A 23,905-nucleotide genomic window follows, 5' to 3' on the forward strand; every position below is an offset into this window, starting at 1 on the left:
AACAGATATATGTGCTGCCAAGTACACATCTAAATACATAAATATTTAATTAAAACCATAAATAATTAAAACACCATGTAAATAGATAAATGCAGCAAAAACAAGTTAAAACATAGTATAAATAATTAAATGAGGCAAATAATAAAACACAAACACTAAGAAGTTCCAATTGGTATAACAGTAAAACAATGAGGATGGCTTACCCAGCTGGTGTGAAACTACGAACTTCACCAGTGCTGATTATAACTAAAAAAAAAGGAGTAAAATATCATTAAATCAGAATCATTTGAAGGAAATATTCATATATTAAAAAGTGGTGGTGCCACAGCCACCTCCTCACATAAAACAGATATTTAAAAAAAACCCCAATAGATCTGTTAACTTACATTTGTCTCTTCTTGGATCTGTTTGAAACCATAAAAACCAACTGGGGTCCTTTTACTAAACCACGGTAAAAAATGGCCTGTGGTAGTATAGGGACATGTATTGGGCGTGCTCCGGGCCAGTTTTTACCATATCTGCAAAAAAGGGCTTTTTTTTAAATGGGACTGGAAAAGGGCATGTGGTAAAACTGAAACCAGCGTGCATCCAAAACCGGCCTGAGCCCTTAACACCACCCATTGATCTAGCAGTAAGCGCGTGCCAACTACCATTTACTGCTGGAAATGACTCACGTGGGAGGAAATAAATAAATCATCCAGGTGTTATGGGCGTGTGCCAAATCTAAAATATAGAACAGGAAAAGTTCTCTACGATGACAAATCACAGAAGGCAAAAGTAGAGACTAATAGACGATTCACCACTGGAGACGTGAGTCCAACAGTCTTTATTATATCAGAGATAACGACCCGACACAGGCCGTGTTTCGACGCTAAAAAGCGTCTGCATCAGGGGTCAATAAATACACCAAGTAATGAATGCAAAACGAAGAGTCCTACTTGTATATGTGTTGTCAACTCACTGATCACGTAGCACCAAACAGAATATGCTGGTTTTGCTCTGATAGTTTGTATCCAGTGGTGAATCGTCTATTAGTCTCTACGTGTGCCAGATCTAAAATTACTGCCAGGGGGGTGTGGTAGCCTGGTGGTAGCCTCATTTAGGCACATGCGCATAGCACCTAACATGCCTTTGTAAAAGGACCTCACAATGTTTTAACTAGTTTTTTGCTGCATTTATCTATTTACACGGTGTTTTAATTATTTATGGTTTTAATATTTATTTATGTGTTAGTTTATAGCTATATATATATATATATATATGTATAAAATTATTTATTAATGTGTTTTTATGTTCAGTGTTACAGTTTTCATTGCCCCTGACTCAGCCTGTACTTCTGGCGAAACATGGCCATGTCGGGCATTGGTTTGTGAATCCTGGGAGCTTTGAACAATCATTAAATGAACTGATTTTCTTCATAAGGTTCTTCTTTCTTCTTTTCCACATTGGATCTAGTAGACTGGTTGCCTTCTTGTTTTCCTACAGCTACTTTATGGCTGGCAGTTGGGATATGTTCTTACAGTACCGCTAGAAATATTTGAATGGAATGGATGGGTTGATTGATGTTTTTCTTGGGGTGTTTTTTGGTGGTTTTCTACTGTGTTTACTGTGTAATGAGTTTTGAATAGCCACCAGAGTAGTCTAAAACTATAATAGTAGTAGTCTTCTATAAGCTTGGATTCTACCGTAAATCAGAACGAGACCCTTTCTGAATGCAGTGCAAGGGTAAAAAAAATCAAACAGAGATGTTTGAAAATTAAAAAAAAAAAATAAAGCAAAGTCAGAAACAGGATATATCATTCTGTTGTGCTCAATTCTGCTGGGTGTATTATTCTGGAGAAAACTAGAATATTTTCAGGTTCCAGGCCTTTTTAGTGGAGTAAAAGAAAAAGCGCTGTGGTACGGGAGCTTCTGTGGTCCCTTCTTCAGATGTCACTGAAATGATATCAAGATCGCTTTTACAATCACTTCTTACTTGTTAGTCCAGTAAAAGGTATCACAGCCTACAAAACTGAAATATATTATTCGAGTCATCAAGTCATAGTTGGATTTGGGAAGGAGTATTTTTTCACAGATGTATTATTGCCTACAGATACAGAGGGCTCAATATTCAAAGTCATTTATCAGGATAATGGCCTGTCCACTGATATTCAGTGGGACTATCCAGATGTGCCACTGAATGTCACCACTGGTACCTCGGCACTACCTGGATACTGCTGGAGTAGTACTGAGATGAATTGAAGGCGGAGTCAAAAGTTATCCAGTTAGCAACAATATTTAGTCTATCCATATAAAGTTAAGGATAACAAGAAGGCTGTCCTAATTTTATCTGGATTGCGGTACCACTCACCACTCTATACTGATATTGTGCACCAGCATCTTTCTGAATTCCAGCACTAAAAATCCATTTTTTGAGCCATGGCAGCATTAAAAAAAAAACACTGATTGCTGAGGCAGAATATCTGCCCAGCAAATATGATCAATTGTTAAAAAATTAGACAGCTGAACTATGTAACTTTGTAAAATGCAGAGGAGACTTAAGAATGCTGTAATGATCATTCCCTGAGCTGCTTTAGACCCTGTCTTAACCATAGACATTTCATAGATCCCTGGTTCTCATGCAGTTTCTCCCATTCTCTCTCTACAGCAAAACAGGGTCCATAATGTTCTCCTTTCCATCCCACAGCCTGTGACAGTGACCACTGGGGACCTCACTGCAGTAGCCGCTGCCAATGCAAAAATGGAGCCTTGTGTAATCCCATCACGGGTGCCTGCCACTGTGCCGCTGGGTTCAAGGGCTGGCGCTGTGAAGAACGCTGCAACCAAAGGACCTATGGAAATGATTGCCAACAAAAATGTCAATGCCAAAATGGTGCTGTCTGTGATCATGTGACTGGTGAATGCACCTGTCCTCCTGGCTACACTGGAGCTTTGTAAGTATAAGTATCAAGGTACATATGGATATGGGTGCTGGTTGGCACAGAAGGCAAAATTTGTTCTTCCTTTGTAATATCCATGGAAGCTTTAAGGGCAATTCTATATGATGTGCCTAAATTTAGATGCCATGTATGTACACCGATTTGTAGAATAGGTGCATTTATGCAAGTATATAACATCACTAATTGGCATTTACATGTGTAAGTGCTAAATGCTATTGTATAAAATACATGCCAAAATCACTTCGCGCATAAGTGTGAGGGGGTGTAAAATGGGCGGGTCATGGGCATGTCTTTGAGATACGTGCATAACTTATACAATACTATAATTTACGCACACTTCAGGGTGCACTTAAGCACCAATAGTTGTGACTGCCATTGACTTGGCCTAACTGTTGGTGCCTACCTTTTAGGCATTCTGTTACCAACTTATGCTAGTATTTTATAGTGGCATCCTGGTTACAAGACACCATTCTAGAACTGGTACTCTGCAAATGGCATTGGGGTACCTAAATCTTGGCACCTATTTATAGAATTGCTATCTTTACGATGACTTCATCTGCAGATCTGTTTAATTGTTAATCAAATTAGTATATTATAAAATAATTAGTGGTAATTATATAACTATTACCGTGACTGTTATTATACGATTCATATAGTACTTGAACTAGCTGGAACTTTGCTCTGCAAAACTACTCTTAGAATTGCATAACTCATGTGTGGACATAGGTATATGCCACAGTGCAGAGAGGGTACAAAGTACAAGACAGGGTCAAAAATACAGCAAAAAGCACCAAGAGCCTTCAAAAACGGAACGCAATTCCTTTAATGATCAAAATCAATATTCCAATATAGACCCGACACGGGCCGTGTTTCAGTGCACAGCGCCTGCATCACGGGTCAAGTAGCAATCTATTATAAAATGAAATTTTGATCAAACGTCTTCTTTATGATATAGAAGGAGTTCAATATGCTCTACAGAAAAATCACTCAGTGTATTAAAAGCAGTGAGTCCCTTCATTTCTTAATCAAGGTTTTTGCTCCTTGATCACGGACCTCTAGCGTCTTTTTCCTCTACACCACACTTAGTGTCTTTTTCAAGATAGCAAGTGCTCAACAGTCTCAAGTCCATTTATCCATATTAGGTACTTTCTCTACACAAAGGCCCCTGAGGCAGGCACTTGGCCGAAACACGGTGCCACGTCGGGCATTACAAATAAAGTCTTTTCTTCCATTACTTCATCTTCCTGTTGTTTCTGAAGGTGCCTTGCTGGTCTCACTACTCCTTTGTTTGACATTTTTTTCTTCCTTCAGAAGTATTATTATTTATTGCATTTGTACCCCGCATTTTCCCACCTATTTGCAGGCTCAATGTGGCATACAGAGTGTTGTTATGACAAAGTCATGACAGGATATTGGATACAATCAAAAGTAAGCAGAAGATGGATGAGGAATTAGAGAAGATGATGTTAGATAGGATAGTTTAGGAGGTGATTTGTGTCTTTAAGGGTTCTTTTTGTAGGCTCTATTGAAGAGATGTGTCTTCAGAGATTTGCGAAAGTTGCTTAGATTGTCCATAGTTTTTAGGGCTGGGGGTAACGCATTCCATATCTGTGTACTTCTGTAGGAGAAGGTAGTGGCATATGCCTGCTTATATTTAAGTCCTTTACAACTGGGGAAGTTCAGATTGAGGAATTTGTGGGCTGATCTCTTGGCATTTCTGGGCGGTAGGTCCACAAGGTTAAACATGTACAGTGGGGCATCTGTGTGAATGATCTTGTATACGATCGTGCAGATCTTGAATTCAATACGTTCCTTGAGTGGAAGCCAGTGAAGTTTCTCTTTTAAGGGTTTCGCACTTTCGTATTTGGTCTTTCCAAATTAGAGTCTGGCTGCGGTATTTTGGGCTGTTTGGATTTCTTAATAGTCTGTTCTTTGCAGCCAGCGTACAGAGTGTTACAGTAATCCAGGTGACTAATTACCATCGATTGTACCAAGGTACGGAAAATGTTTCTCAGGAAGAAAGGCTTAACTCTTTTGAGTTTCCACATCGAGTAGAACATCTTTTTTGTTGTGTTCTTCACGTGGGTATCGAGAGTGAGGTTTCGGTCGATGGTAACTCCAAGAATCTTCAGGTTTTCTGATATAGGAAGGGTGCAGTATGGTGTGGTTATAGTGGAGTAATTGTTTGTGTTGTATTGAGAAGTGAGTACTAGGCATTGAGTTTTTTCTGCGTTGAGTTTTAGCTGGAATGAATCTGCCCAGTTATGCACTAAGTAGCAGGGAGTAGTGCTGTCCATTCACGATTCGAATCAATTTGCCAATACGTTTTGGGCGAATCGATTTGTTTTAGGAAAAAATTGGGAGTCCTGATTCAGGACTTCCCTACCTACCTCCCTCCCACTGTCACCCAAGCAGCAGCAGTGACAAAAGAAAATAAACTCAGCATGACTGGTCTCCCTATTGATGCAGGCTGCTGGCTCTGCCCCGGAACAGGAAGTGACATTAAGGGGGCGGGACTGGCAGCGCACCAATGGAGAGTCCATCTCCATGGTGAGTTTAGCTTCTTTTGCTGTCACTGCTGCTCTAGAGAAGCAGCAGTGGTGTCAGAGTAGGAGGAGGAACAGGGAAGATGCAGATGCTGGATTGGGGGTTACAGAGAAGGGACGATGGCTGCGTGGGTGGAGAGATAGAAAGAGAGGGGAAGAGGCTGGATGGAAGGGAGAATAGAAAGAAGATACACCCTGAACAGAAGGGGGAGAGAAGGAGGGCAGACACTGGATGGAAGGGGGAGGGAAGGACAAGCGAGAAGGAAAGGAGATGCTGATCCTGGGAGAGAAAAGACAAGAGGGGATTGGAGACAGGAGGGAAGTAGGAATAAGGGGGGAAGCTGAACATGAGGAGAAATATGGACATAGAGGTATGATACTGGACATGGGGAAGGGGATAGGGACACAGAGGGGTCTTGCTGTACGGGGCAAGAGTAAAGATACAAAGGGGGAGATGCTCAATATGGCAGGAAGATAGGGGCAATGACACAGAGGGGAGTTGAATGATGGACATAGACAGAGAAGAAATGCCAAATGGACTAGGAGACCCTGGCAAGAGAGTTAAGAGAAGACAGAGAAATGTGGAAACCAGAGACATGATTCAAAAATTAGAAGATCAGACAACAATGGTAGAAAAATGAATTTTATTTTCTTTTTATTGATAGTAGCCTTAAAGGACTGAATTGAATTGCATCGAATCAAAAATGTTTTGGCCAAATCAGACAGCACTACTAGAGAGTAATTCTTTAAGAGGTTGTACTTTAAATGGTAAAGTAGACACCCACTTTGGATATTTTAATCATTTGCCCTTGGATGTGGCAATATATGCATGTAAACGACCCTTTACAGAATACCAGCTAGTTAAAAAGTACACTCCCCGACATGATGGCACCTACTTTGTTGGTGGGTGTGCACAGAGGCGAAGTTTGGGCAGAGCATGGGTAGAGCACACAAATATGCCCATAGTTTGTTTATACCACCACTTTCATACACAAGTCAAGGCGGTTCACACAAATGACAAAATATTGTAATTTATGTGGGCACATGACAATACTTACTTTTCTTTATAAAATAGCACAATTTCTTACCCCTGGATTCTATAAAGGGTGGCCGAATTTGGGCATGATCCCAAGATGCGCAAACAACCTAATTGAATAATGAGCCAATTAACACCAATAACTGGATGCTAACAATCAATTGGCACCAATTAAGAGTTGTGCATACATCTGGTTGTATGCTAGTCTATAAGCCTGGCTACCGAAATCCCATAGCATGCAACCCCCAAAGGGGGTGTGGCCATAGGAGGGGCATGGGCAGGTCAGGGGTGTTTGCAAAGGATGTGCACAGTGTTATAGAATTCGTGGGAATCCACACCCAACTTGCGTGCTAGGATTTATACCCGGTTTCAACTGGCTTAAGTCCTCACACCTAAACTTGGGTGCGGGAATCCCCTCTAGGCGCTATTCTATAAAGGGGGCTCATCCCAGAAAGTACTTTATAGAAGAGCGCTGATTTTTCCCGGGGCCTATTTTTCAGTGCAATTTACTGAATGCAGCCCCATGTTCTACAATTACTCTCAAGCCATGTTATTTCAGAATTGTGCAAAAAACAAACTTGTAGGCACTGTGATTTAGCTGTGCGAGATTCTTGATTCTATGCTTGTAGGGTGGGTATATGAAACATTTTCTCCTGTGGACACAAGAAGGTAAAACCCCTTTAATACATCTGGCCCATAATTTAGAATCATTTGGATTTCATTATATTGGAATTTGTAGATATTTATAAGCCAGTGAGGTTCTTTTAAATCTTTTTTTACAAAAAGGAGACTTAAATCTATTGCCTGCTGTGCAGATGAATGCCAGCTAAGTGATAAAGAAACACTGGTTTGACTGACATGTATGTAACCTGAGCCTACTATCCTGGATTGGGGGGGGGGGGGGGGGGGGGGCTCAAGAGACTGGTAATCAGGGTCCCATCAGCTCATCCACTAAGGACCCACAGAACACTCAGAAAATTTAGAATTACTGGAACATTTATTGAACTGGATAACTAATGATTTCACTTAATACAGTCCAGGTTTAACTCATGATTTCTTCTCAAGATGGTCACAAGTAGTAGTCTTTTCTGGGTTAGCACATGTGCAAAACCCTTATGCCTGTCCTGTGACTGGATTGAACCCCAGAGTGGATTTCAGTCTTCCGATGTACTTCAATACCATCCAGGCTAGACTTCTTATAACTGTCTTCTCCCTTTGGGCTGCCACCCTGAAGGTCTCTTTTCAGCAATGGGTAGACTGCATTCCACCTGAGCCCCGCTTACGGCCGGACTCCCCAATATGCCAAGCTTCTGGCTCCTCTGTTGGCTGATGCAATATAACAGCTTACTGTCTGTGAATCCAATCCATTGGTTTTGGTACTGCAGGACCCTCCTTAATTGCAATGGGTCACCTGGCAGGGGGCTATAGGTACAGTGGCGTAGCAAGGGCGGGGCAGTGGGGCGGTCTGCCCCGGGTGTCAACGGGTGGGGGGTGCTCCGTCCACCCCCCCCGGCGTGGCATGGCACCCCCCCGGCATGGACCCCCCCCCCAGCGCAGTGCCTCTCACTCCCCCCCCATCCGACAGTCCCCACCTGCCTATCAGCTGAGCTCCGTGCACCCGGCACCTCGAATCTGCAGCGCTGCTGACTGAAAAAGAAGAAAACCGTCTCATCGTTGGCCCTTCACTCACTGTGTCCCGCCCTCGAGGAAATAGGAAGTCACATCAGAGGGCAGGACTCAGTGAGTGAAGGGCCAACAACGAGACGGTTTTCTTCTTTTACAGTCAGCAGCGCTGCAGATTTGAGGTGTCGGGTGCACGGAGCTCAGCTGGTAGGCAGGTGGGGACTGTTGGAGGGGGAGTGAGAGGTGCTGCGCCGGGGGGGGGTCCACGCCAGGGGGGCGCCGTGTTGCACTGCACCCGGGGGGAGGGGTGCGCACAGCGGCGATCTGCCCCGGGTGTCAGCCAAGCACAGAATGCCACTGTATAGGTAGTTCAGACCTCAAGCAATCAAGGACTGAACTTCCCTTTTAGAACCTCTGAGCTTCTCCTGGGTCCTCCAGTCACTTCCCTAATGACTTTCCGCCCAGGGCTCACTCTATCATAACTCTTAAACAAACCAAAGGTTTGGCATACCGTAATTGCTCACCTAGGACCAGAGAGGGAATGAGGTACATCTATGTATTTATAACAGTCAACCTTTGCTGCAGAACTGCATGCATGCAAAAGTATGAGCTTATCTTGTCTTCCTCTCTTCAATAGTCCCTTTCCCTATGTGTCCTTCTGTCTGTCCTACCCTTATCCTTATTGGTCCTGTCTGTCTGACCTGATTTAGACTGTAAGCTCTTTTGAGCAGGGACTTTCTTTTCTTCATGTTTAATTGTAAAGCGCTGCGTACGACTGGTAGCGCTATAGAAATGATTTATAGTAGTAGTAGTAGTACTGTAACTGCAAGGAGAAACCCTTACCTGGCAGCAGTTGAGAAGAAGTGACCTAAGATCTAGTTTAGCCTGATGCTTCCCTCCTCCCCAGCCCAGATACAACTCATATTGATGAAGACATGGAAGAACCCCTCTCCACTGCCCTCTAATTGTTGCTTGTCGTGCATTCATCTTTTAGTTGTGAAGATCTCTGCCCCCCTGGCAAACATGGCCCGCAGTGTGAAGAAAGATGCCCATGCCAGAATGGGGGAGTGTGCCACCACATCACCGGAGAATGCTCCTGCCCAGCTGGCTGGAAGGTAAATCCAATGCATAACCACATCCCTCATGAACCACTTTCTCCATGCTAATCAATAGAAAATTAATCAAATGCTGAAAGCAGGCACCCTGAATTATTTCAGTGGTAGTAAATTATATCAAAAAGTTATTAGAATAAATGGCATGGTTCATCACTGCATTATTCTGTTTACTGTAGTCTTAATTACATAATTACATGCAATGATTTTGGCATTCTCAGTTCTTTATTGTTGCCTGTTTAAACCACAACATTGTGAATCAGCAGAATTGCAGATATGAATGCGCAGACCCACTTCACAATAGGGAGAGCAGTGGTTACTAATCACTGTTTTAAAATCAAGCGCTTAGAAAAATGAAAAAGAAATAGATGATTGAATATGTACATACTTGTGTTTTTAATAGCTGAAGGTGCTGAATGAATTCAGTGGTGGAGTGATAGAATGTTTTGGGGCTAGTGTTCGGATTATTTCTTATGACCAGGTATAGTCCATCAGGGACGAACAAGGTATCTGCTAGAATTTGGAGGAATGTTAGGAAGACGTTAAGAGGCCCTTTTAATAAGCAGCACTAAAAAGTGGCCTGCGCTATCCTCAGCACGGGTCTTTCCCACACGCTAAGGCCACTTTTAGCGCTGCCGTTAAATGGCCAAAATTCCTATTTCTACAATAATGGCCACATGCTAATTTTCACAAACAATATAGGAGCTCAAAATCATGGACACACTTCAGGTGAGAAGGAGGAAAAAAGCCTCAAGAAGCTCCTAGGTTTTTTAATAAATAACCTTAAAGGAGCGGGACTTCCTCATCATAGGCAAAAACCTCCATTATGTAGTGTGTTAACTATTAACTTAATAAACCGCTCGCTTAATGAACTGCTCAGAACACTGAAAACTTAACTTTGTCAGATGGTTTGTGCAAGATGTTACAGGATCTTGACCGTGATCAATGATGGCCAGCGTTTGGAATCACTCTTCTGCTTCAGGATCACGGGCCATGTAGATCTATAACTGAATAAAAGTAAAAGTAAATTGTCGTAGTGCCAGTGCAAAACCTTCTAATTTGTTCAAACAAGTGTGCTTACTTCTGTTCGGTACAGCCGACGGTAGCCGCAAAGACACCCACCCTGGAAAATGGCCACTCTTTTAAAGACTAACTGATGTCCCACGCTAGTGCTAGAGCTGCCAATCACTAGCGTTCAAAACAGAACTACCGTCATACTCTAAAGGATGGTACCATGCTTTGGGTTCTGGACTTTACAGGAAATGAATCCATTCAATTTTAGAGTTAAGTCCGGCTGGGATGGATGCATTAAGCATAAAAATCCATCTTTGCTCATTCTGTAAGAGTGCGCGTCTTCTGTCTGAAAGTTTTCATCCTCCGGCTGTAATTTGTTGTAAGACCAAACATCGTAGGGAACTGAAGTGATGTTTAAATTCTTCACAGCGCAGTGCTAAAGGAGACGTCTGTTTAATTGTTTTAATGGCGCTGTTATGTTCAATCAGTCTTATGTATAGGGTACGTGAAGTGCATGGCTATTACCATGTGAGCACTTACCGACACCTATTTTGTAGGCAGTAAGGGCTCACGTGCTAATCCTGCACTAAATCAGTTAGAGTGTGGCAATGCCAACATGCTAACTGATTAGCATAGCTGCTCCCACTCTCTGCCTCCCCCAAACATGCCCCCCAGCGCTACAAAATAAATGTTATAAACTATCACGGGACGCCTGAACGCACCCAGTAACAGTGCAATGAACCCGCGGTAAGCATGCTTTAGTATTTTTATTTATTATTTTAAAACCTTATGTGCCACTTAAAACAAAGTGGTTTCCATTAAAAAACATTCATAATAAAATAAACTAAACAAACACATACACAATACTAAATGAACAGTAATCTTATATCATCACTCTGCAACCAAAGAAAACAAATCTATGTGCAATCAAAAAAAACACAGTCACAAACAATTGGGTCTTTGAAAGTTTTTTAAACTGTATAAAGCTACCACAGTGATGAAACTGACCAGATCGTACATTCCACAGGGAGATTCCACCCGAAACAAAAGCTGAAGCTCGTATATCCTCATGACATAACCGCACCTCTACGTCAGTAGAAAGCTGCATAGCAGTCTCTGGCCACAGTGTGTGTCTCGGCTAATAAATATTCAAAGCTTGCTTCAAATAAAATGAAGCATCAGGAAATAAAGTCTGACGTATAATCGTCAGCACCTTGAAATTTATTCTTTTTTTAAAACTGGTAGCCAAGGCATTTGTTTAAGAAAAGGTGTTACATGGGAAAACTTCGACATACCCACTATTACTCGAGCAGCAGCATTCTGGACCACCTGCAGCGCTTACCACAGCTTTAAAAGGGCCCCTAAATTAGAAATCGAAGTGTTGTCCTAATTGGGGAGAAAAGGCAAGCCAATTTCTCCATGCTCTCAGTTACAAGTACGCTTGTAGACTCCATGTAATGCTGCTCAATATAACACAGCGTCACTTATAACACAGTCAAGGGTTGGACCCCTGTTCTTTTCTGGTATTATATATTATACTATAGACCTGATAGAATGTGAATTCTCTTATACCATGGTCAAATATCTTGGACCCCTACATCTGCGTTCTATGGGGTTTACAGTGTAGTTTATTTACAAAGCCATGTGCCAATCAGTACAGAGTGCTGTAGCGGAGCTGGTTTGTCAGACCTGTGAGACAGAAAAGGAAACTATTTTACCAAGCAGTGAGAGTTTCACTAGGAAGCTATCTATGTACAGTACAAAGCTGTAGCCTTTTTTTTTCTATTTTATTCAATTGGTAAAGTACACTTAAAGAAAATTATGCAACATTACAAGCAATAAGCTTGAACTCCCCCACATGTACCCAGAATTGTCTCATAATGTTTTCTTGTTATCTTACTATCTTAGGCTTTGGAGTCAAAAATTGTCTCCTACGCACCTGTGTTGCCTGGGACACATCAGGGAAAATGTTAACTTTTTGACCACAAAAAATTGCATCGTTATGTTGAAAAAAAGTTTTGATACAGCTATTTTATCTTTCTCATTGACAAAGGAAGCCAGAAGAGTAATTGGTGGAAATCACATCATGAGACATCTCTAAAAATGCTGTTAAATCAATTCACGCTCCATCCACCAGGCCCCATCCTTCCTCGCTCTCTTTGGAATCAATTTTAGCAGAAGAAATATAACACGTTAGAAGTCAAAATAGAATCAGCCTCACTCAACTCCAAGACTTCCTTGAAATATTTATTAAACAGCTCTTTAGGGGCTGGTAAATGAAATTTAGGAGTCTTAGGCGTCCTTTGACTAAACTGCCGTAAGTACTAACTTGTGCTTACTACAGCAGCAAAAAAGGGCTTACTTGCTCAGGCATCCTGCAGCAATTTTTGCATGTGTGCACCACCCACGTGCTGAAAAATAAAATTTATTTTTTAAGGCTAGGGGTGGAGAGTGGGTGTGCTCTGGGCTAATCAATTAGCGCAGCTACATTGCCGAATGCTAACTGACTAATGCATGGTTAGCACGTGAGCCCTTACCTGACTACATAAGGGGTGGCAGTCAGTGGCGTACCAAGGGCGGGGCGGTGGGGGCAGTCTACCCTGGGTGCACGCCGCTGGAGGGGTGCAGAGAGCAGCCACGCGCCTGTCGGCTCCGCTGTTTCCCTGCTCCCTCTGCCCCGGAACAGGTTACTTCCTGTTCCTGGGCAGAGGGAGCAGGGATCCAGCGGAACCGAGAGCCGCGCAGCTGCTCCCAGCAGCCAAGAATGCACCCGGGGGGGGGGGGGGTTGATGTGCTGGGGGGGTGTCATTGCGCCAGGGGGGGATGTCATGCTGCACCCGGGGGAGGGTGTGCATCGGCGATCCGCCCCGGGTGGCAGCCGACCTAGGATCGTCACTGGTGGCAGTAGAGGCTCACACACTAATGATCATGCACTAATGGGAAAATTAGCACGTGGCCATTAATACAAAAAATGACTATTTTACCCTGATAGTAAAAATGGCCTCAGCACATAGGAATGGCTTGTGTAAGGACGCTCTATGGCCACTTTTTACTGCAGTTTGGTAAAAGGGTCCCATAGATTCCTTGTTCAGTATGAATTTTCTAAAAGAGCTATCCTTAATATCGTTACCATATCCCCTCCTGTTCATTATTTTATTTATTTAGATTTTGCTCACACCTTTTTCAGTAGTAGCTCAAGGTGAGTTACATTCAGCTACACTGGATATTTCTCTGTCCCAGGAGGACTCACAATCTAAGTTTGTACCTGAGGCAATGGAGGGTTAAGTGACTTGCCCAAGATCACAAGGAGCAGCAGTGGGATTTGAACCAGCCACCTCTGGATTGCAAGCCTGGTGCTCTAACCACTAGGCCACTCCTCCACTCCATTAATGTCACAGAGATATTTAAATGTCTCTATCATATCCCCTCTCTCCTGCCTTTTTTCCACAGTATACATATTGAGGTCTATAAGTCTGTCCCAGTAGGCTTTATGACAGAGCAGGGGCGTATCTGCGTGGGGCCACAGGGGCCTGGGCCCCCGCAGATTTCGCCCTGGCCCCCCTCCCCGCCGTCAACCCTCCCCCGCTGTTTACTTTTGCTGGCGGGGGGCCCCAACCCCCGCCAGCCGAGTTCCGACCCGCAGTCTCCATATTTCGTCTTCCTCCGTGGCCATGCTGCAAGGAAGTAACGCTGCAGTGCTGATTCGTTGAATCCAGTTCAGAGTCTGACGTCGCAGCACGTTGTACGCGCGTACAACGTGCTGCGACGTCAGACTCTGAACTGGATTCAACGAATCAGCACTGCAGCGTTACTTCCTTGCAGCATGGCCACGGAGGAAGACGAAATATGGAGACTGCGGGTCGGACCTCGGCTGGCGGGGGTTGGGGCTCCCCCGCCAGCAAAAGTAAGCAGCGGGGGAGGGTTGACGGCAGGGAGGGGGGTGGAGAGAAGAGGCGGCGGTGGGGGGGAGGCAAAAATGTGCCCCCCCTCTCTGGCTCCGGCCCCCCCTACCGCCGGATTCCAGATACGCCCCTGTGACAGAGGGAGACCACTGACTAGTTTTATAGCCACCCTCTGGATCGACTCCATTCTGTTCATATATACTTTTGAAGGTGTGGTCTCCAGAACTGCACGCAGTATTCTAAATAGGGCTTCACCAGAGACTTATACAAGGGCACTATCACCTCTTCTTTCCTGCTGGCCATTCTTCTTTCTGTGCGCCCGATCATCCTTCTGACTTTGTCACATTTTCTACCTGTTTGGCCACTTTAAGATCATCAGATGCAATCACTCCAAAGTCCTGCTCTTCTTTTCTACACCGAATACTTTGGCATTCAAAAGAAGAGCAGGAGTTGGCAGTGATTGTATCTGATGATCTTAAGGTAGCCAAACAGGTAGAAAAGGCAACGGTCAAAGTCAGAAGGATGTTCAGATGCAGAGGGAGAGGAATGGCCAGCAGGAAAAAAGAGGTGATAGTGCCTTGTATAAGACTCAGGTGAGGCCCTAGAATACTGTGTGCAATTCTGGAGACCACACCTTCTAAATTATATATGAACAGGATGGAGTCGATCCAGAGCGGTGATTTTAAACCAGTGTGCCGCGGCACATTGGTGTGCAGTGGATGGTCTGCAGGTGTGCTGTGAGACTCTCAGTGGCTGCGGTGGCAGGTAGGGGTCCCCAAGCCCCGTCAGTTGAAGATGTCCCTGAAGGTGCCCAGAAGCTCCTACGTGCAGTTCAGCAGTCAGCAGCTGCTTCCTGATCTGCTGATGCCGGTACTCAGCACATGCTTAGTTTTCACCAAAAATTGTTTTGCTTCTCTGGTTCCGGATAAGTGAATTGAAAATCAAAACTTTTGTTGAAGCCTTTTATGTCTGCAATTGACTGCTGGATTTTTCTTCCTTTTTTCCTCATTTCTTAGGAGCTCTTAAATTTTATCTTGCCTTTATCAAACAATATCAAAGACTAGTGTTTTTTTTTTTTAAGTTGTGTGTATTGGGGGGGGGGGGGAAGAGCAACTTAAGGGGGTAGAGCAGGGCGAGAAGAGGGTAGAGAAGACGTATATCCTTAGAAAACTCATGGTGTGCCTTGACAATTTTAGCTTCTTGTCAGTGTGCCGTGAGATGGAAAAGGTTGACAATCTCTGATCCAGAGGGTGGCTATAAAATTGGTCAGTGGTCTCTATCATAAACCCTGGGATTCTATATATCGCGCTAAGATTTCCACATGGACATCGAAGTGTATTCCATAGCAATGCGCATAACTTAATTAGTTAACAAGCTAATCATCGCTAATAGTTGGTTGTTAACAAGCAATTATCAGCATAATTGACATTAATTAGAATTTACGCACACTATCTGCTAAGTGTATTCTATAACATGGTGCGCGTAAAGTCTATGTCGCATAGTTGAGAAGTGGTCGTGGTTATGGGCATGGAATGGGTGAGTCGTGGGCGTTTCTAGAATCTATGCGCATTGTTATAGAATACACCCGCTCCACGCCTAATTTAGGCATCAGGATTTACTCAAGGTTTTACTTGGCATAATTGGCCGCGACTAAATTTATTTGCCTGGACCAGCATTCAGCATATTCTATAAAGTACGCCTACATTAGAGCATACTTTATAGCATACTCTTCGATTTCTGCACAGAAATCTTGGTGTGATATCAGGGGCATAGCCAGACAACAGATTTTGGGTGGGCCTAGGGAAGAAGTGGGTGGGCACCAATTGTTCTCTCCCCCCCCCCCCCAACCACCACCCAAAAAATATCTCAGTTGGTGGGAAAACGCTTCCTTCCACCTTGGCAGTCTGCAGCAGGCACGCGCTGAAAACTGAACATACGCAGGTGCCGGTATCATGGAGAGTAGCATTTTCGTTTCCATCTGGAGGAAGTCTTCAGCTGGCCGAGCTTGGGATCCCACAGCTACCACTAAACGTGTGCTACTGTGGGTGGGCTTGAGCCCTAAGTGGGTGGGCCCGGCCCACCTGTGGCTACGCCACTGTGTGATATACAGAATCTAGTCCAAAGCGTACGGGGACAGACTTATAGACTTCAATATGTATACTTAAGTCATGAAAGAGGGGCTATGATAGAGATGTTTAAATATCTCTGTAGCATTAAGTTACAAGAGGTAAGCCTTTTTCAAATGATGGAAAGCTCCAGAATGAAAGGGCATGGTATGAAGTTAAGGTATAATAGGCTCAGGAGTAATCTAAGAAAATTTTTTTATGGAAAAAGGTGGTGGATTTGTGGAATAAGCCTCCCAGTGGAGGTGGTGGAGACAACTACTGTCTGAATTCAAGAAAGCGTGGGATAGGCATGTGGGATCTCTTAAAAAGAGGAGAAGATAGTGGATGCTGTGGATGAATAGACTAGATGGGCTATTTGCCTTTACCTGCCATCATGTTTCTATGTTTCTGTGTTTAAAAATGAAAGAATAGCAGACTGAATAGCTGGTTCTCCAAAGTCCCCAAAGAAGATTCTAAATCAGGGCCGCTGAGAGACGTGGAGGGGAATTTTTGAAAGGAACGTACAAGTTGCGATTTGGATATCCTTGCAAAATGGCAAAATCCAGAGGCGGGGGAAACCTGTATTTTTGAAATAAGATGGACGGCCATCTTTCGTTTCGAAAATACGGTCAGGGACATCCAAATCCTTAAATTTGGACGTCCCTGGATTTGGTCGTCCCTAGACATGGACGTTTCTGACTTTCGGCGATTTTCTAAACCAAAGATGTCCATGTCAAAAACATCCTAATGCAAGCCATTTGGTCGTGGGAGGCACTGCAGTGGACTTCAGAAATTGTTCCCAGGTACATAGCTCCCTTACCTTGTGTGCTGAGCCCTCCAACCCCCCCCCCCAAAACCCACTACCCACGACTGTACACCACTACCATAACCCTTACGAGTGAAGGGGGGCACCTACATGTGGGTACAGTGGGTTTGTGATGGGTTTTGGAGGGCTCACTGTTTCCTCCACAAATGTAACAGGTAGGGGGGGTATGGGCCTGGGTCCGCCTGTCTGAAGTGCACTGCAGTACCAACTAAAACTGCTCCTAGGACCTGCATGTGCTGTCATGGACCTGAGTATGCAAAAACAAACCCCACAATCCTTGGTAAAAAATATATCATATACTAAAAAATATATCATATACTACTAAGAACCAAAGATGTATGCTGTTGAAAAAACATGAAACAGGCTCACAGCAGTATGAAGTGAAAAACTTTAAAATGCTTATACAACAACACTTATGTTGTAAGTTGATAAATATCTTAATATTTTTTAAGAGTACCCTCAGAAATATCCACCTATTTTAAGGCAATATCATTGGTTTTGCCAGGTGGCATAGCACATCTTTCATAGGGCTAACTCTTATTCATAAGTGTAAGTGCTATTGCCTGAATCAGCAAGTGCTAACAAATAATATAGTGCACAATGTTAAAGAAAAAACGTGAACTTATCTTTAAACGTTAAAAAAAATTTTTTTAGTAGGAATACTCAGCTTGCTTGTCCAGCTTGCTTGCTGTGTACTTCCCAGTAGCAAAATGTAACTGCCCAAACGGCTTCCCCTGGTGACGCCCGACTCTGTGGGTTTCAACAATTTCCTCAGGGACTTGGGTTAAAGCCATCCGATGCTTCCATACAAGCCAGATACTATTGGCTGCACCATAGTTGCCATTATCACTGGATGCCAGCTGCAGATCCATGCATATTATCACCCTGCACTGTGTTGAAAAAGGTTTGGTTTTGTAAATCTGAACAATAGCTGCCTCTCCTGCATTCCCTCCCCTTGTTTTTCTAGCCCTAGTCATTAGATTCTGTTTCAATGCAGGGCACAGTGTGTGGCCAGCCATGTCCTGAGGGTCGTTATGGAAGGAACTGCACCCAGGAATGTCAGTGTCACAACGGAGGCTCATGTGACTCTGCCACAGGCCAGTGCCACTGCGGTCCAGGTTACGCTGGAGAACGGTAAGAAATAATATGTTGTTTCCACTTTGTGAGAAAGAACCATAAGCAACTTATTATGAATTTCTTTCTTTGACTGCTTTGGTGCTCGTGTGTTAAAATCTTTCACCTCCCTAGTACAGGGGTGACAAATTTCTATTACTCTGGATACTGTAATCAGGCCTGGCTTTTAGAAAATCCACTGAAGGCTCTGCTCTATTTTTGCTGTGATGATTATGACTAAGAGATGGATGGACGATGAGAGCCTAGTGTTTATAAACTTTATCCTGTGTTTTTTTTTTTAAATCAGGGAGAGTATCTACCCACATAAATGTTTATATTCAGAAAAATCCAGTTGTGATCTTCAGGTGACGGCATGACCATACATACCAAATAAACAGAGGAGAGAAGAGACCTCATATACAATTCCAAAAAACACTCTTCTCAAAGCTAGCAATAAATTACCATTTGTAATATAAGCAATAGCATAGCAGGTTTTTTCAGGGAATGGCCTTTTTCATCCAACCGAACTTGCCTCTCCAACAGGCGTGAGAAAGCCTGTGGAGCGAAAAATGTCACGTTGGATTTGGTCCCCGACCAACTTGGATTTAAAACGTCATGAAATGAGTACTCTTTTTGATAATGTTTACAAAACATGTAGAGTTCTTAAAGCGGGAATTTTTTCAAGTTTTGATAAAGTTGATACTTGATATGCTCATTGGATCAATGAGGAGGTGGGTGCATAAATCTTGAAGGTTTAAAGTTAATATTCCTTTAAGTGGCATTGCTGAGATCCTTTGTGCTATCTTTACTGGTGGACTCTTAATTGTTAATGGTCATTCAGTGTAGGACCCACCTGAGGTACTGTAAAATTTGCGTTGTTTTGAAAGTTTATCACTTTGTTCTGTGGCATAATTCAGAATGTTTGCCCATTCTATACTTTGAGTGTCTACACCACCTGATAGCCACAGTAAGTAAGGCGTCCAAATATCTTCATTTTATAGTTAATTTTTTTTTTTTTTTTTAATTTATATTTATTAACATTTTCCATTATTTTACAAGACCATCCGCTTGTTCAGGAAAAGTATATAATTATTTACAAAATTGTAAAATAATAATAAGAACAAGAAAAAATAAGTGAGGCTAAGCATCACAATAGGAAACTATACTCAAGTCCATAATTGTGATCCAAGATTTCAGGAAATTATTGGAGACAATATAAGGATTTATCAAAAAAGGAAAATTATACAAATATTGTTAAGTGGAGTAAACATATAACTTAACGTTTATCCATTTTCGCCGAGGTTATGAGTGAAGATACATGAGACGGTTCTGTGAATACATATTTTTTCTCCCCAAGCCTGACTATACACTTGCAGGGGTATCTTAAAAAAAAGGCACCCCCCAAGTGCAGAATTTCAGGCCTGAGGAGAAGGAATTGCTTCCTTCGTCGTTGGGTCTCCTTAGAGACATCAGGAAAAAGTAAAACTTTTAAACCCAAAAAGGGTTTATCTCTATTACGGAAGAACAAACGAAAGATCCAATTCTTATCTGGTAGTAATGCAACTGTAGCCACCAGAGTAGCCGCAGTTGCCATTTCGGTATCCGAAGTCTCAAGCAAGAGAGAGACATCAATCAGAGCTTCGGGTTGAGAGGTTCCTTTCCCTGGGATATAGTAAACCATAGTCATTGGAGGCAAATTCTGTTCAGGAATTAATAGGTTTTCACGCATATAGCGCTTCAGCATATCTATAGGAGTAACATTTTGAAGTCTAGGAAAATTGACAAATCTTAGATTGTGATTTTTGGTATAATTGTCAAAGAATTCCATTTTATCTCTAAGATTTGTCAAATCTTTTACCATAGTAGATTGTAACGTTTCAAGCTTTGTAATTCTCTGATCTAAATTAAGAAATTTTCCATCCAAATCTTTAATCTGTTGTTCTTGTACCCCTAAGTTATTTTCCAGAGTTTTAATTTTTGGTTGAAAATCATTTATCTGTTTAAGGAAAACTTGTCCCAGATTGGAAACCAAATCCCACAAAGCTTCTAGTGTCACATCCTTTGGTCTAGTAATAAATTCTTTGGGTAATTCAAACCTTACAGACTGGTCTCTGTCTTCACTCGGTCCCTCGGCGTCTCTCCCCTCAGTTTGCAGCGTTTCCACAAGCAAACCGCTCTCCAGTCCCGCCTCTATAGTAAGGGAGGCTTCGATTCAACGTTCTTCTGGGCCCCTTACCTCTCCAGGAGTGGACCCCGTCGAATCCAAGAGAAAGGAACTGGCGCCTATCGGCTGGGGAGGAGGAGTACGTTCGGCGGGGCTAAGGGTCACTTCAAGACCAGAGAGCGCCGAAGTCTCCGTTTCGCCGGCGCAAACCTCTGGCAGCAAACCGCCGTCTCGGTGAACTCCTTGTGATCTCAGGTATCGATCCAATGGACCAGGTAATGAGGGGGTAAGCGGGGAAGCCCTACCCGCTATTCTCCCTCTTCGTTTCGGCATTTCTCAGGAACGTGAGTCACAGCAACCTAACAACTTGCCGCCATCTTGGATCTTCCATTTTATAGTTAATTTACATATTTTGGCTATCCTGAAGACCAGTAGGAAGCCTATAAATACCATGGGGATCAATATTTAGATGCAGTGGTGAGCATCTTCCTGACTACTGCTGCTGGCGTATTTCCCAGATATTCAATGCCCATCCATGTCTGGGCTTCGGCATTGGATATCCAGTTTATGTGGAGCCGGCTAACCCATAACCAGTTAAGTCGATATTCAGAATTTAAATCGGCTATGAGTTAGCATATAAAGATAGGACTGTGTTTTTTGCGGTCCCGCTTATGCAGTTACCCTGGCTTAGGGCTGAGTATTGGCACTTAACTGGGCAACTAATGACTCCGCCCCCGGAATGCCCACAAAATATCCAGTTTTCATTTAGGAACTAACTTCTAATTTTCAGCGGAAATAACCAGTTAAGTGCCACAGAAAATCAGTAGATAACCCCAAACAAGTGATCGAACTGATCAGCAGCTAGTTAAATAATTTTGAATATCGACCAGCATGTTACCAATGAGAAGCAAAATGTGAAAGAACTGAGTTGTTTCAGTGAATTCTACTATTCAGACATTCTGCATGGAGCCCATTGTACCAGTGGTGCAATGCTACAGTATTAACAGAAAAAAGGGATAATGGGGGGGGGGGGGGGGGGGGATACAGGTTTCTACAAGTATCAGAACAAACTGGAAGCCTACAGTATTTGATCAAAGCCAAAACAGTTGTGTACTTCAGATTGCTCTAGAATAGCAATCTGAACTCAGGAGTCCCCAAAGGCAGTTCCTATAGACAAGTTTCACAGGATAGGGGTATAATTGTTAACCAAGTTTCCAAAAAGGCACTAGTAGGAAATACCAAGAAAGGGTTATAGGAGCTGCCAAAACAATATGCGTCCAGTCTGTGGGAACATAAGAATATAAGAGTAGTCATACTGGGTCAGACCAATGGTACATCTAGCCCAGTACCCTGTTTCCAACAGTGGCCAAGCCAGGTCACAAGTACCTGGCAAAACCCAAATCGTGACAACACTCCATGCTACCAATCCCAGGGCAAGCAGTGGCTTCCCCATGTCTGTCTCAATAGCAGACTATGGACTTTTCCTCCAGGAACTTGTCCAAACCTTTTTTTTTAAATCCAGATATGCTAATTGCAGTTACTACATCCTCCGGCAAAGAGTTCCAGAGCTTAACTATTCGTTGAGTGAAAAATATTTTCTCCTATTTATTTTAAAAGTATTTCCATGTAATTTCTTTGAGTGTCTCCTAGTCTTTGTACTTTTGGAACGAGTAAAAATCAATTTACTTCTACTCGTTCTACACCACTCAGGATTTTGTAGACCTCAATCATATCTCCCCTTATCCATCTCTTTTCCAAGCTGAAGAGCCCTAACCTCTTTAGCCTTTCCTCATAGGAGAGGCGTTCTAGCCCCTTTATCATTTTGGTCGCTTTTCTTTGAACCTTTTCTAATTCCGCTATATCTTTTTTGAGATATGGCGACCAGAACTGAACACAGTACTCAAGGTGAGATCACACCATGGAGCGATACAGAGGCATTATAGTATTTTTGGTCTTATTTACCATCCCTTTATTAATAATTCCTAGCATCCTATTTACTTTTTTGGCTGCCGCTGCACATTGAGCAGATTTCTGCGTATTATCTACAATGACACCTAGATGTTTCTCTTGGTTGCTGAACCCCGAGGTGGACCGTAGCATCAGGTAACTATGATTCGGATTATTCTTTCTAATGTGCATTACCTTACATTTGTCTACTTTAAATTTCATCTGCCATTTGGATGTCCAATATTCCAATTTCCTAAAGTAACGTGTGTAACATAGTAGATGACGGCAGAAAAAGACCTGCACGGTCCATCCAGTCTGCCCAACAAGATAAACTCATATGTGCTAGTTTTTTGTGTATACCTTACCTTGATTTGTACCTGTCTTTTTCAGGGCAAAGACCATATAAGTCCGCCCAGTACTATCCCCGCCTCCCAACCACCAGCCCCGCCTCTCACCACCGGCTCTGGCACAGACCATATAAGTCTACCCAGCACTATCCCCGCCTCCCAACCACCAGCCCTGGCACAGACCGTATAAGTCTGCCCTCTCCTGCAATATTTCACAGTCCGCACGTATTTTAATAACCTTGAATAGTTTTGTGTCATCTGCAAATTTAATCACCTCACTCGTCATTCTGATTGCTATATCATTTATAAATATGTTAAATAACACCGGTCCAAGTACTGATCCCTGCGTCACTCCACTGTTCGCCCTCCTTCATTGAGAGAAATGACCATTTAACCCTTCCCTCTGTTTTCTGTCCAATAACCACTTCCTAATCCACACCACAACATTGCCTCCTCCTATCCCATGACTTTAATTTTCTCAGGAGTCTCTCAAGAGGAACTTTATCAAAAGCGGAAAATCTAGATACACTACATCAACCGGCTCACCTTTACCCACATATTTATTCGTGCCTTCAAACAAATGAAGCAAATTGGTGAGGCAGGCAAGTCTTCCCTTGGCTGAACCCATGCTAACTCTGTCCCATTAAACCATGTTTATCTATGAGGTTAGTAATTTTATTCTTTATAATAGTTTCCACTGTTTTTCTGGCACTGACATCAGGCTTACCGGTCTGTAATTTCCCGGATTACCCTGGATCCCTTTTTAAAATTTGGCATCACATTGGCTACCCTCCAGTCTTCAGGTACTATGGACGATTGTAACAACAGGTTACATATTACTAACTGCAGGTCAGCAATTTCATGTTTGAGTTCTTTGAGTACCCTTGGATGTATGCCATCCATTCCAGGTGATTTACTACTTTTTAATTTGTTGATTTGGCTCAGTACGTCTTCCAGGTTCACCAAGATTTCATTCAGTTCCTCCACATTGTCACCCTTGAAAACCATTTCTGGTACAGACAGATCTTCTGTAAAGACTGAAGCAAAGAATTCATTCAGTTTCTCCCCTATGTCTTTGTCCTCCCTGAGTGCCTCTTTTGCTCCTTCGTGATCTAACAGTCCCACGGATTCCCTCACAGGCTTTCTGCTTCTGAGTTTTAGCCTGTTCAGCAAGTTTCTCTTCATATTCTTTTTTAGGCTTTTTTTTTATTAATGCTTTGCATCTGACTTG

General features: G+C 42.9%; 1 protein-coding gene across 3 annotated transcripts in view; it reads left to right on the top strand.

Annotated features, from left to right (window-relative positions):
* Positions 1-23,905, top strand: part of MEGF10 (multiple EGF like domains 10) — a 252,707-nt gene that overhangs the window by 89,087 nt on the left and 139,715 nt on the right. For all 3 annotated transcript variants that reach the window (XM_030193579.1, XM_030193577.1, XM_030193578.1), the window contains 3 exons: positions 2,687-2,933; positions 9,139-9,259; positions 18,101-18,237. In XM_030193579.1, the coding sequence (XP_030049439.1) occupies positions 2,687-2,933; positions 9,139-9,259; positions 18,101-18,237 (505 nt within the window). The remainder of the gene's footprint in view (positions 1-2,686; positions 2,934-9,138; positions 9,260-18,100; positions 18,238-23,905) is intronic.

This window comes from Microcaecilia unicolor, chromosome 2 (assembly GCF_901765095.1).
Source record: "Microcaecilia unicolor chromosome 2, aMicUni1.1, whole genome shotgun sequence".
Classification (NCBI taxonomy): Eukaryota; Metazoa; Chordata; class Amphibia; order Gymnophiona; family Siphonopidae; genus Microcaecilia; species Microcaecilia unicolor.